The 15139-nt window shown below is 38.7% G+C and overlaps 1 protein-coding gene across 1 annotated transcript; it reads right to left on the bottom strand.

Annotated features, from left to right (window-relative positions):
* Window positions 1–1979: 1979 nt before the first annotated feature.
* LOC149323190 (uncharacterized) lies at window positions 1980–5427 on the bottom strand. Its single transcript, XM_089510303.1, has 2 exons — window positions 4888–5427; window positions 1980–2124 (listed from the first exon to the last, which is right to left on the bottom strand). Exons 1-2 carry the CDS (start codon window positions 5423–5425, stop codon window positions 2057–2059), a joined length of 606 nt encoding a protein of 201 aa, XP_089366429.1. The 5' UTR covers window positions 5426–5427; the 3' UTR covers window positions 1980–2056.
* Between the last annotated feature and the right edge of the window lie 9712 nt (window positions 5428–15139).

Raw genomic sequence — 15139 nt, 5'->3', positions numbered from 1 at the left:
ACATGTAAAGACACTATGAATCAGATTTCACCACAGATGTAGTCGCACGAGGTTTGCCCACATAATGTAAAGTTTCCAGATAACTATTTGCTTTGTTATGCTTGGCCTAGTTTAGGATCAGAGAGTAGGCAAATGAACAAAAGTCCAAGAGTACTAATCCAGTCTGAGGCCTGTGTTGTATGAACTGCCTTGTGTCAGTAAGGATTGGAAGCAAGGCGGTGGGGCAAGGCATAGCACTCCTAGGATCCATGTACACTGTAGAAATAACACTATTTGACAACACTTTAACTGCCATGGCTCCATCCTACAGAATCCTGTGATCTGTAGTCTTGTAAGACACCAGCACACTTTGGCAGAGAAGGCTGAGGATCTTGTACAACTCCCAAGATTCCATAGGATGGAGCTACAACACTTAAAGTAGTGTCAAACTTGAATTATTTTTATAGTGTAGGTACACCCCTGGGAGAGCCAGTGTGGTATAGTGGTGTGAGTGTTGGACTATCACTCTGGAGATCATGGTTCAATTCTCCGCTTGGGCATAAAAACCCACTGGGCAAGTCACACTCTCACAGCTTCAATGGCAAACCCCTTCTGAAGAAACCTGCCAAGAAAACTCTATGATAGAGTCGCCTTAGGGTCACCATAAATAAAAATAAGTCTTGAAGGCACACAACAAGAAGATGCACTCTTAGTTCAAGGAATCCTCACTAACAGAATTTGACTTATGGTTTTAAGTACAGAATGTACCATCAACTAGATATCAAACTTGCACAATTAATTACTACTAACTTTTATCACAGCACCATCCTGCTGCATTTACTGGATTTTACAGGGGCTTTGCATAATATTGTCCTCCATTTACAATCCTACCTTGTTTTCCCTCCATGTCTTCCATCTTTTTATTTATTCAATTTCTTATTTTATTTTTTAATCTCCGTAAATTAGTTCAGGAGAAAAGACAGAATAGATGCAAAGTACCTTCTAACATCTAGCATGGTAGAAATGTTGTGTCAAATCATCCATTGTTTGTCCCAAATTAAAAAGACAGCTCTTTTCTCTAATGGTTGGAAGTTTTGTAGCCAGGTTTAAACTGTCATACTAAATGGACTTGTTAGGGATAATCCTCACTGAGTTAAATGGAACATATTTCCAAAAAAGCATGTAAAATCACTACAGTTCCTATTATTCTCTGAACTTCACCAGGAACAATTATGACAGCATATGAGGCCAAATGCAAATGCTATATTCATCTCATGATGTGCGGAGTTTTCAGATGGTGTCTTGCTGGTTTACAATGTGCATAATATGTGTATCATGCAGTGATTCTACACATGATAAAATTTCTCAGCTTGAGCAAGAAAAGGGTTCTGAACACATTGAGATAAACAGAAACCAGGACAACTGCCATTTTCTTTATTTTTTGAATTTTGGTGAAATGTGAAAAATCATCAAAAATGGATCATCACAGTTGGGAGAAAACATTTGAAATTCTTCATTCTTGCATGGAAGAACAAAACAAGAGCAGAATTACATTCCTGCTTGATTCTAAAGATTTCCATCTTCCATGATAGTCTGGCATACTTTCCTGTTTGCATGGTAAGGTAAGGGTAATGCTTAAATTAAGTGTGTGTGTGTGTATTTGTGTGTAAGTGATATGAGTTTGAGGAAAAACAGCAGCTGCCTGTAGAGTGCCCATTTTTCATGGTGTCTTTTAAAAGGGATGGAAAGCAGTCTCATCTCATCTTTATTATTGATGCTTAAGCCAAAGGCCATTCGCATGATAAAATATAAAATATAAAACCAATAACAGCAATTTAGAATTATAAAATATCCCCTCAAATAACATCCAGATTTAATACATAATACATAATATACTTCCAATCAGTCAAATAGAACAACATTAAAAAAAAAGTGGGAAAAGAGAAAAAAAGAAAAAAAAAAGAAAAGAAAAAAAGAAAAAAAACACTTCAAAGTTTGGGTAAAATCATCCACCTAACAACCATTAAAAGCATTGAGAAGAGAAGTAAAAAAAAGAAAAAGGAAAAAGCTTCAAAGTTTAGATAAGGTCATCCCCCTGGCAATCAACTGCGATGTCTGCCATTACCCTTGCCCGAATTTTAATTGCTGCTGAAGCAAATAGTGAAACCTTATAAGTTACCTTAGAATCGATATCAGACAAAAGATAATAAATTTTTTCAGAAATGGTATTAGACTGTAAATTGGACAAAATAGATCCCATAAATTTAGTTCTTGGACCAGTATATAGTGAGCAAGAAAACAAATAATGAGGTAAATCCTCAATTTCTGGGGCTCCACAAATACATAAACGGGAATCCTTAGGTGTATGTGAATATCTACCATCAATCATAGCTGAGGGCATTGTTTGAAAGCGGAGAGCTGTAAAAGCCTGTCTAAGCTTTAAAAATGTAAGATTCCCTAAATAAACAGCCATTTGATGGTCCAATTTATATAATCTAAACCATTTAGAAAATTTCGAGTTATTAATAGTCAGTCTATCCAGATGCATATCTTGGTTAAAGATATATTCACGAAGTTTCTCTCTTGTATTCCAACTGGAAGGATTTTCAGTTAAAGCAGGATATGTTTCAAGCAGCCTCTGGTATCTTGAGCTCCATACTTTACAGCTTGGTATATAATGAAAGCACAACTTAGGAAAAACCTTAACCATAGAGTCTTTTACAGATCTCCAATAATTAAATAAAGTAAAATGAATTCGGGCTCTAATAGAAGGAAGGCCAACCTCCGCCCGAACCAAGGCTGCAGGCGTGCCAGGTGGAAGTAGGAGTAACTTCCTAAGAAACATATTCTGGATGGCCTCCAGTTTGGCCAGTTGGGAATCATCCCACCCCCATACGGCCGCGCCATAAAGAATGTGGGTTATAACTTTGCTCTGGAATATTTTAACAGCAGGCGCTACTAAGTGGCCCCCTGCCTGATTATAGAATCTAAGGATTGCTCCAATTAATCTCACAGCTACTGCTCTACTGGCTTCTATATGGGGCTTCCAAGAAAGATTTTCTGTAAAGTGAATGCCGAGATACTTAAATTCTCTGCATTGTTCAATCTGATGACCATTAATAGAGCAACGAAAAACAGCGTGTCTTTTCCCAAAAACCATTACCTTTGTTTTCTTGTAGTTAATAACAAGCTTTTCCTTTGAACAAAATGCCTCTAACTTGGAAAGTAACCTTCTCAAACCTATACGTGTAAGTGAGATTAAAACCATGTCATCGGCATATAACAAAATAGATATCTTTTTAGATCCAAGTGTAGGCGGGAAGAATTCTGGGCCAGAAAGTACTGGGATAATATTATTCAAAAATAAATTAAAAAGTGTTGGTGCCAAAAGGCATCCTTGTTTAACTCCTTTATTTGTGGGAATGGGATCAGTTAATGAGCCAGAAGTACCAACTCTAATCCTTGTTGTTGTATTGGTATAAAGTTCCTTAATCAGAAACAATAAGCGATTGTCTATATTGGTATTGGCCAGTTTAAGCCATAACAAGTTTCTGTCAATTGAGTCAAAGGCTGCTGCTAGATCAATGAAGGCAACAAATAGATGTTTTGTAGGGCCTTCGATTCCTTTCTGGGCTAAATAATAAAGAGTCAAACAGTGGTCAATAGTGCTCTGGCCTTCCCTGAATCCAGCTTGTTCAGGATAAATAATCTGGTTATTAAATTCCCAATCCTCCAACCTGTTTAATAAATATCTACTGTATAACTTAGAATCCACATCCAGCAGGCTTATAGGCCGATAGTTATTAGGATCTTGCCTATCTCCCTTCTTATATATGGGGACGACTACACTCTGCTTCCAGCCTACTGGAGTTATCCCAGTGTTATTAATTTGGGTAAATACCTTAGCTAATATTGGAGCCCACCAATCAGAAAAATTTTTGTATATTTCTGGGGGCATCATATTTTCTCCTGGGGCTTTATTCAATGCCAGAGCTGCAATCAGTTTTTTTATCTCGGATTCTGAAACTGGGGGCCATTGAGGCAGATCGGTATTTTTTAAAACAAAAGGAGAGTAATGCGCTGCATTTGTAGCTCCATAGAGCTTACTAAAGTGGCTATACCACTGTTGTGGTGTAATATGCCCCATAATAACCGGTCTAATCTTATTCATGCTAGAGGCAGTTATATCCCAAAACTGTTTCTCATTTTTTTCTGTAACCGCTTGCGCTAGTTGTTTCCATTGCGTTCTGATATATTCATCTTTTTTGTGTTTTAAAAGTGCCTTATAGGCTGATCGCATAGAGGCTAAGATTTCAGGAGAGATATTGTCGTTATTTCTAAGTGCCTGCCGAGAGCACTTCATCAGTGCTTTCCTAGCACTTTGACATTCAAAATCAAACCATCTGTTAGTTGCTACCGTGTTGGGATTAAATTGTTTGTTACTCACCAACTTGGGCCTAAGCATTTGAATGATAGTTTGGAAGGTATGTAGAATATCTGAAGTGGAATTTAAAATAGCTGATTGTAGGGATTTAAAAGTAATACTCTCCAGCATCTGATGGACTGAACTACCCAGATTAATTGACCACCGTATTCTCCGTTCCCCAATATGAATTCCATTTAAATTTAAGTTTAAATTTAAATTTTGGGGAGATGACCAGGGAGTACCAGGGAGATGAAATGACCCAGTATTAAATAATAATGACAAAGGGAAATGATCACTTTCAACACGACTAATAACTTCAAATCTACAAATATCAGGAACCAGGTTTGCAGATACTATTATATAATCTATTGTACTTGTTCCCCTGTTGGTAACATACGTATATGGACCCGATGTCCGATCATAATGGGTTCCATTAAGGCACAGCAAGCCGTGCAAAGAAAGAATTTCTATAAGTTTAGAGCCCGCTTTGTTGGTAATTATATCCTTTGAAACCCTAGGAACTGGTGCAGTATAAGCAATTGATCTTTGGTTAGTACTCTCCACCTGCCTTGAGTCATTTCCGATTCTAGCATTAAAATCTCCACAAAGTAAAAGCCTTGTAGAGGGATATTGGCTCTCTAAGGAAAATATGGTTTCAGATAAACTATCCCAAATATTATTAGGACCTACGTTCTTTGCTAAGTTAGGGGGGAAATAAACATTTATACAGATTAAAAAACCAAAATTCCTGCTCTTGATACCTAGCACCTGTATACAATGTGGGAAAGCACTAGTTATTGGTTGAATCTCTGCCTGCAAATCTACCGATATAAATATTGTAAGACCACCACTACCACGGCCTCTTGTACAACTTTTAGCTGCGGGGACAGAAAATGCTTGAAATCCATAAAGAGATGGCAAATTAGTTTCAAGGGCCCATGTCTCTTGTAAACATAGAATTTTAAAAGTTTGGAGGTAATTTGCAAAATCTGCATCATGGAACTTATTTCCCCAGCCCATGATATTCCAACTTAATAAGCTTAGTTGTCAGGCTGATGTAAAGTCCATATCATTATCAATGTTCAAGAGTTCTGTTTGAACTGGACCCTTTCGTTTGTTAGTTGCTTCATGCGGGGAGGGTACAGTATTAACTCTCTTAGGTTCCAAAGGTTGTACTGGGAATATAGTTGTAAAATCCTTTTTATTCATTGATAAGAGAGCATCAATAGAACTCATGTCTAAAGCCCTCTCTACATCGTGGGCCTCAGCGGTAGTTATTGAGTTCCACAGTGGTATGGCCAAATCCTTTGTAGTAAGCAGCATATTTTTAAGGTCGTCCACTCTGGATGTGATGTCATGTTGTTCTATATTAATTATTAAATCACTTAAATCTGTGGCCAGTTTCTCTGTGGGTTGCCTCTCTGCCGTGCTGTTGGAGATTTTAACTGAATTGGGCTTCGGTGTGGTCTTACTCGGGGTCCCTTTAGGGATTCCTTTAGAAATTGTCAGGTGGGCATTACTTTGAACTGCAGGCCCCCCATTATCATACTTATTAGGGAACAGAGGAGATATAATTTGATCCCGAAAAACCTGTGCTGGGATTATTTGGAATTTGAATAAAAAAGGTTTCATTTTCAGCAACATGAGAGGAATTGTAGATTGTTCAAAAGATAACAAGATTCGTTTATAAGTTGATGTATTAGGAAGCCATTCCACATCAAGGATATCAATGTCGTAGAAGGGCACCTGTAGAAGTTGGCTCAGCGAGGATCTAATAATTCTCTTGGATCTCCATCTACCGTTGTTTATATTGTTGTAGGCAATTTGCAACATAACTTGGTTTACCTGTAAAGTCCTACCATGGTTTCTTTCCCCCATCTCCTTAAAAGTTGCTGATAGATTGCCTCTGGGGTTATTGATAGTGGAAGTCCTCGCTTTACAGGGTATTTCTCTATTAACATAATTTAAATTCTCTTTTGCCACTAATTGCTTCTGCATAAAAGTCTCAAAGGAGTGTTTGAGAAGCTCTACCTGATTAACAATTTTCCCTAAGCGCTCATAAATTGAAATGACAGTGTGAGCTGTTAAAAGGCATTGTTTTGTCACAAAATCCGGTGGATTTAACTTGTTTTGCTTTGTGAGTTGTTCCTTCTCAGTATCTGGCAATTTCTCCCATACAGACTCATTTAGTTCCAGGGACACCCCTCCACCAATATTAGCCGGTTCATTCCCTGAAGATACTAAAAGTTCAGATAAAAGCTCATTTTCTTGCCCCAACACAAGAAAGTTGTTAGCAGTTGGAATTGAAAATTCTAAGTTTGTATTTGCCAATTTAGATGGAGTACTCGCAGTTTCCTCATTAACAAGTAAGTCATCAATTTTAAGCTGTTTGGAAGCTTTATTCTGCTTGTTTGTATCAGGGCTTGTTCTAGAACGTTTTTTATTGCCCATATCAGTAGTTTCACCACACACTCTCTGCCAGGTGGGAGGGGGGATACTCCAGGGGCCTGCCTAGCCCCAAGGACGCTGCCTCTCTCACCCTCGCTGCTGCTGCTGCTGCTGCTGCTGCGCCGCCTCGCCGAGGACGCTGTTCCTGGGCCTCTTTTAAAGGGCCCTGGGCGGTGCCCTCACCTTGGTTGCTGTTGCTGGGCTGCCAGGTGGGAGGGGGGATACTCCAGGGGCCTGCCTAGCCCCAAGGACGCTGCCTCTCTCACCCTCGCTGCTGCTGCTGCTGCTGCTGCTGCGCCGCCTCGCCTGGAAAGCAGTCACCAACATATTAATAATCCACTGATGGTTTTAAAGGCTTTGAGTGGATCAAAGTGCCAGAATCTTGAACTGACAGATATTTAGAAAGTAAAGGGAGGAAAGACTGAGCATTATCCAGCTCACAAAGAGTACAATTTAGGTATATTTAATCAAAGCAAGGTGGCATCATTTCAGAACTGATTAAAGAGGAGTTGGCACTAGAGGTGGTTTGACACTCACAGACTCTTACCAATGTCTATGCTGGGTGAGAAAGGGAAGCTGAAACATGTGGCGAGTCAAAGATTTCATATCGCTTGATTAAAGCAAGCAAGACGTCACACAGAAGGACAACCATCCTGCAGATTACAAATCTACAGGGTTTATCTATTCGTCTATCATTTTTGTATCCCATTCTTTCGCCAAGGAAAGATAGTGCTCTTCATGGAATAAAACAAGAGCAACAACAAAAAACAAAACAATAAAAGAAAACACAACAAAAAAACCTAAGTGGAGAGCAACATCACTCAAATCCAGATTTCCCTGGCAAAAATCCAATGATCATTTGGTATATAATATGATAAATTGTATTTCCCCTACATAATGCTCTGTAGCAGTGCTAAGTAAGGATGTTGTATGCTTTGCAAAGAATTGGTGTTTCATCTATTTTATTTTGGTTCAGAATGGATTATGTTTTGCTTTAAGTATCTTTTCACTTTTTGTTTTATTTTTTATTGGACTGGCAAATTACATCGGCTTAAAATTTTCTTTGATGTCCCATGTATGAATAGGAGGACTTGACAGTGAAGAAGCAACTCATTTGAGATGCAGTGCTGGAGAAGAGTGCTGAGAATACCATGCACAGCCCAAAAGACAAACACATGTTTCTTAAAAATGTTTCTGGTAGCCAAGATGATGAAACCAAGGCTGTTGTAGTTTGGCCACATCATGAGAAGACATGACTCGTTATAAAAGACAATAATGATAGGAAAAGTAGAAAGTGGTAGAAAGAGAAGAAGACTGCATGCTAGATGGCATGCAGAGCCGTGGAGGACAGGGGTCTTGCAGATGTCTTATCCATAAGGCAGCCATGAGTCAGGGATGAACTGAAGGCTATTAACAACAATAAGCACATTTTCTGGATCAGAATTTAGAAAAATTACCTACTTGGACTCTCCCTACCAGAATTGGAGATGCTGGGAACTGTAGTCCAAAAAGGAACTTGTAATAAGGAGACTGGTCTATAGTTATTCCTCAACAGGGGATCTAGGGAGGGTTTCTTCAAAACCGGCTTCACTATCGCTTGTTTTAGGGTAGAAGGGAATATTCCCTCCCGAAAGCATTTATTATAACTTGTAATGATATTTTTATTGCATCTCCTCCCTGGACGGTCAACCAAGAAGGGCAAGGGTCGAGGAGGCATGTCGTCTTCCTTATGCTTCCAAGGACCTTGTCCACGTCATCGGTATCTACAAACTCAAAGTGATCCAGCTTAATCCTATTTACAGAGTTACTGGATACCTCTCTTATTGATTCTTTCAAAAAGCCAGCATCAAGATCAGCCCTTATCTGAGAGATTTTATCGGAGAAAAAGTCATTAAAAGCGTCGCAGCAGGCTGTAGTTGGTTCTAATAAAGGGTTCAGGGTGGCAGGTAATTGAGTTAATTCCTTAACCACCCTGAACAGCTCTTGTGGGTGAGACTCCGCTGATGCAATCCGTGCAGCACAGAACGAGTTCTTTGCTGCATCGATCACCACTGATGGCATTTCAAAATGAAAAGTCAGCAATCCTAACTGAATCTCTCCCACCCCACTGCTTCTGAATCCCTCCTGGAGTTCTTGAATCACCTCTGTACACACAAACTCTTTTTGGGACCTATATTGTATTTAGCATAATGCCAATGCTAATTAAATGTATAGTACTCAGAGTTTTTTTTTTTAATTACCCTTTTAATAGTCTAAAAAGGTACTTTCCTAAGCTCTGGTAGGAGTAGGAGCATCAAAAGTAGTGGTAGTAAAAGTAGTAGTAGTAGCAGCAATAAATAAATATTCCAGTCTGCTACTATCAATACAGTTTTTATGATCATATTATATTATCTTGTTTTACTGCTGTTTGCTTTATTGGTTATTATTTTTATTATGACTTATATTTTATGGCAACATGGCTTGAGTTGTAAATGTCCAAATAAGTACATAAATAAAATACAAAAATGTCTGTGAGAGCAAAAGTGAGAAAGTAATAATTGCAGCACTCCAACTACAAAATAAATAAGGTTTATATGTATTACATTTATATTTATATTTTTAACATAGCATCCAAAAATGGGAGTTGTCATTATTTAGGGATGTCTTTGGGCCTGGGGTGTGGGACCTGGAACAGACAGGCCAAAAGAAGCAGCTTCTGGCTGCTTTGGCAGCATGGTGTTTGGATGACTCATGCTCCCAAGTGGCTTGAAGCTGCTTCAATGCCATGCTCCTGTCCTTTGGACCCGAACAAAAAGGAGCCAGGATAATCCGGCTCCTGGCAGTGTGTATTGGGGCCAGCAGTGGTGGCCCACTTTTGGAGCAGGCCATGCGGTCACCATGGTCCCATCCCACTTGTGGCCAGAGTGGCCTTGGGTCACTCCTTCCCACCTGTCTGTTCTGGGCCTATGAAATCCCAAGTTGTCAAACTATTTTTTATTGAACTGTTCTTGTCACAGGGCTCTCTTTAGGATTGACATAGCCTGAAGTGCTAAACAAAGATATTGCAGCACTTTCCAGGGTTTTAACAACTGACTTTGCATGCAGCAGTTATTAATCTGAATAATAATATTTATTATCTTGATATCATATCTTTCCAGATGTGTCCTTGTTCCAGCTTTTCACTAACAACATCAATCTACATAGCTCCAATTCTCTTTATTCTCTTTATTCTGGGTATGCTGATGACAACTGTCTGTAAAGATTAACAAGGTATTCTTTAGTCTCTGTTTTGGTCCACAAGATAAAACACTTATCTTGGGTCCATTTGTTGTGTGCTAGGCATGCCTACATGATCAACCCATCTTCACTTTAGGTTGAAGGTGGTTTGAACAACACCTGTTAGGCTATCAACACTTTAATGGTAGCATTCTGAACATGGCTAAGTAGATCCACTCAGTGCATTTTTATTTTCATCTCTGAGAGCACACTTTCCTCCTCTACAGTACTTCATAAGACTCTTAGCACCTTATGTTGGAGTTAGTAGGATTATATACCTGATAAACCTCTTTAATCTCTGCATAGGCTACTCTCTATCTTTTAAGGCTATCTATCTGAAAGTTGTAAAAACCAGACCTGGCTGCCTTTCTCCTTCTTCTTTAATTAGTATAATTAAATTTTAACAGCAAATGATCACAGGACAGGAAACAAAAACAAGATGAAAGCAGAGATTTAAACTTTTCCCAAAGTACTAAAATGCTGACTGTTTGGATGCGAATCTATTTGGAATTAAGGGTGTATTCAAACGCACATGACTGAACAGTGTTAAGGAACTTCCGTAGGTTGTAATCAACAATGATACTTTTGTTTCTTTATCATTCATCACAGAGTTTTAGGGAAAGTGCTAAATGTGGAGACTAGTTTTCCTCCAGAAGGATCATGTTCAGTTGAAACATATGTAGATCTCTCAGAATGTTCTTTGGTGTTATAAATAACAGTACTTTCTGTGCCAAAGGAGAAGCAATCTAAGAAAGGAAATGTGGATCTTGATCCTCCTTTAAAGTTTATCTGAAGAGTAGCTATACATTGCTCCTCTTTAATGATCATGCCTATGATTATGTGCATTGTGAACTATTTTCTGATCCCAATGAGAATTCCAATATGTTGTTGGATATAAGCACAATCCATGTCCAAAAGCAAGTTTGTGTGCTCAGAATCAAATGTGCTTCATCCACATACCCAGAACCAGAAAACACAAAGTAGAAAACTCCCCAAATCAAACCAAAATAAATAAACAAAACAAAACATACAGATCAGAATTCACTAAGGACATTATAAATGCGTAATCTGGAGTTATGGATTTGTGACTGGTTCATATGTACAATCACTATGTATTCACTAGTTTAGGGAATACCTAGGGACAATGAAGATTTTTTTTTAAATGCATGCACAAAGCATGGAACAAAGGGGGTGGAGGCTGGTGTAATGTGTGGAAAACGGAGAACACTAACATTTATCACAAAGCAAGGACTATCGTGCTATTAAAAGGTAATGCAGAAGTAGTACCATTATTGCTGCTGCTGTAAACATGTTAAAGAAATTACACGAATACTGTGCTATACTGTGCTAGAGCACCCTGGTGCAGTAAAGTCCCTGGTCTTAAGTATGAATCACAGTAGTGTTTACACATGACTAGTTTTGTGCCAAATCAGTGATGTGCCAATTTTTTTTAAAAAAGGTTAGAGATGGGTGAGACTAACTGTACATAAGCAGCACATCGCCTGATGTTCAGTGAAGTTGCTAATGCTGCACATTTGCCATTTATCTGACTCATTTACCACTAGCATAGACTGACATTGCCATCCTCATTTTTCATCATAAAATAATTTATCAAAGACTTAAGTGTCATAATAACCCAGCCATTTGAGGTTAAGGAGGAACCAAGTTAGTTTTATCTGATTTATTAAAAACAGAAGAGGTCAGTGAGATTGACTTGTAATCAAAACCAGGAACATATAGGTAGAATATACATGAACTATCTTTGGTAAGAAGGGTGAGAAATAAGGAAGAGTCTATGAGTCTATACTGAAACTATCAACAAAAACAGGGAAAGTAGCATTTTCATTTGGTACAGTTGTGCAGCGGCATGTGAGACTGTAGCCTCCATGTACAGATGGAAGAGAAATGTGTTTCGTTCCCAGTTTAATTCAAACGCACATTATTCTCTCTCAGCAGTCCCTTCCAGTGCTGTAATTCTATGATAATATACTAAATCAAACACACAGTTATAGTTCTGTACTGGCAGAGAATATTGGTGATGAGTTCTTCATATATATATATATATATATATATATATATATATATATATAGTGTATATAGGGAATATAATATATATAAAATTGTATTTAAAGAAATGGCATTAAAATATTTGTATCAGGCAAATGAGTAAACGAAGTACACATCTGAATGTCCATGCACAATTTTTCCGTTTTTAAAAAAAATATCAATATTTTAAATCTTTAAAAAGATTTAAAAAGCCTTTTGTCAACAGATTAGTGTGAAAATTTAATATAATGGTGTTAAATGTTTTTGTAATGTAGAAGATTGTATTGTTTGTCTTGTTTTGTTTTGATATTTGTGATTCATAATTTTGTATATCTGTTATAACAATAAAATTTAAAAAAAAAACCAAAAGATGGGGGAGAAAGATGAAAAATGTACCCTTTCTCACAGTTATTATTGCTGCTGCCTTTGCTACTCCAACCTGGCCAAGTAATGTGTTAAGGAGAGGCTGGAGAAGTGTGGGGGAATTCAACAGGAAGCACTACATCATAAATGCCAAATTGCTTTTTACCGACTGAGATTTTCTACTTCTGCAGAATTTGTGTCATCAGGCTGTTTTCTAAACACTATATAATAAAATGAATCATTTATAATATTTGTTTTGGGTGGTGCTCAATTTAACAAGGAAACCATTTTCTGTCCTGTTGATCTGTATTTCTAAGAAGATGAAAGGAATAAGGGAAATGAGTCTGTGGCCACAATTGTGCTGGAGCTTTCCTATTGCACAGCATTATGATTGTGCTAGTGGTTGTGTGTCTTATCAGATTGCATGTGCACAGGCTCCCAACTTACTGAGAGCACCTGCTTGCAACCTATAGAAGGACATAGTAGAAAGGAACCATCATTTTCTGTGTTCAGCAGCATGTCTTCTTTCCAAGGAGCCCTTGCAAATGGTGAGAAAAACTAGCCTATCTAAAGGCTGATGGCCTAGCTAGAGACAGGACTCCACTGTGCAGATGTTGGGAGTCTTCACTTCAGTCCACCTGGGAGCATATAAATGCTCCCTGATTGGGAGCCCATCCACTCTTCCTTCCATTCATGTTCCCTTGACTTAAACTGTACCTATGGATTCTGGGATGGTCAATCCTGTCATGGGTTGCCAACTTTTGCTTTTAGATGCTTTATTATTGTTACACTGTGAAGGGTGGCAGTTTGGGTATTGGGCTAGATCCATTTGTAGGAGGAAATTGACCCTGTGCGCTCATTTCCCTGCACTGAGAGATCTTGGGAGTTGAAGCATCTAGGGCAGGCCCAGCTCAGGGGCCATTGTGACTAGGGTTGCCAGGATTGTCCTAAGCCAGAGGTTCTCAAACTTTCTCAGTTCATGGCTCCCTTACTGTTTCAATATTTTTTTTCACGGCTCCCCTAGGCTAAAAGAAATACCCAGCCATGCAATTTACTTAGTAGTTAGTTCCAAACAATTCAATAAATACATAGGAATTTATTTTGAGCGGAGCAAACTGTTGGAGCTGGAAAGGCTCAAGTATCTGTCCCTACCTCTCAAGATTGTAGGTTTGTATTATTGTGTTGTCAAGTTGGCTTCAATTTATGGTGTTCCAATGAATGAAAGATCTCCAAGAGATCCTATTGTTAATAAAAAAATCTGGGCTGTGGCTTCCTTTATTCAGTAAATTAATCTGTAATGCAATAATCTTTTCCTACTGCTCACTGATGATAGACTTCTATAGACTATAGAGGAGGAGAAGGAGGAGGAGAGATGATATTAGCTTCATTCTCAGCATTTTAACTTTGCAAATCCCATTGACCTCAATAAACCCTGTATCCTCCTCCTCTTTCTGTACCTGTATGCTGGGGGGGGGGGGGCAGGAGTGACACAGAGATCTGGAGGATCTCATGATGTAGCCAAAGTATGACGAAGTAGGACAGCCTCAGTTTAGTCATCTTGGCTTCCAGGGAGACTTCAGACTTGGTTTGTTCTAGGACCCATTTGTTCCACTTTTGGGCTGTCCACAATATTCCCAGCACTCTTCTTCAGCACAACTCCAGTGAGTAAATTTTCTTTCTATGGGCTTTCTTCCCTGTCAGCTCTCACATCCATACATGGCAATTGGAAAAACAATAGCTTGGATGAATCAGTTCTAGTGTTCAGTTCTGTATCTGTAGTATGTTTGACCAAGTATGTATATCAGTGATGGCGAACCTATGGCACGCATGCCAGAGGTGGCACTCAGAGCCCTCTCTGTGGGCACACATGATGTTGCTCTAGCACAGAGTTTGCCAGAGTTTCTTACTAGAAAGCCAGAGAGATGTGGCACTTTGCAATAAATAAGTGGGGTTTGGGTTGCAGTTTGGGCACTTGGTCTGTAAAAGGTTCACCATCACTGATGTATATCTTTCGTTAGTATGATGGAGAGCAAATTAAGAAACGTGAACCACTAGTTACCTGAAATATAACTGGAACAGTCTTGGGCTTGAAGAGTTGTCAAATAATCTTGGTGTAATTTGTGGAAATTTGCTTAATTCCCTTTTTTCTTTTTATACAAACAAAATTCTTTCAGGGAAGAGCTTGGAGCTCTGATTGCATGTTTGATGTGCCAAACAGGAGCTCAGCACTGATAACTGAATTCCTGAACCCTACAAATGGCAAAAATAATAAAGTTGTCTGGGTGCCTTGGGAAGTGTCTACTTTATCTACTTAAGTGACTGATAACTGACTCAGAATGAGATGCAGTCTGCTCCTGTTTTCAGTGAGTTGGGATTGGTACAAGAGCAACTAAAAACAGCATATTCAGGGGTAGTCCAATTGCCCATGCAAGAAAAGCCACAGTCCACAAAACAGTGGGAATTTTATTGGACCAGCTAAAAAACATAAAACACATCATACAAGCTTTCAAAGATTCACTGGCTTCTTCATCAGGCAAATAACATGTAGCCCTACTCAGAAGCTGAACTATTTGGCGATGTGTTTCTCCCTAGTGTCCCCCATCCCCCAGTAAAGCTCAATAG

Source organism: Sceloporus occidentalis, unplaced genomic scaffold, assembly GCF_023333645.1.
Source record: "Sceloporus occidentalis isolate IW3139 unplaced genomic scaffold, rSceOcc1.0.p SCAF_1, whole genome shotgun sequence".
NCBI lineage: Eukaryota > Metazoa > Chordata > Lepidosauria > Squamata > Phrynosomatidae > Sceloporus > Sceloporus occidentalis.
Note: the sequence above shows the minus strand (reverse complement) of the source record. Positions and strands in the feature narration are given on the sequence as shown.

Excerpts from the sequence above, each read along its gene's own strand:
- LOC149323190 (XM_089510303.1), bottom strand. The coding sequence starts at position 5,425 with ATGGGCTGGGGAAATAAGTTCCATGATGCAGATTTTGCAAATTACCTC. Across the intron at positions 2,125-4,887 it reads TATAATTACCAACAAAGCGG|CAATTAAAATTCGGGCAAGG; the intron begins GCTCTAAACTTA and ends TTGCTTCAGCAG.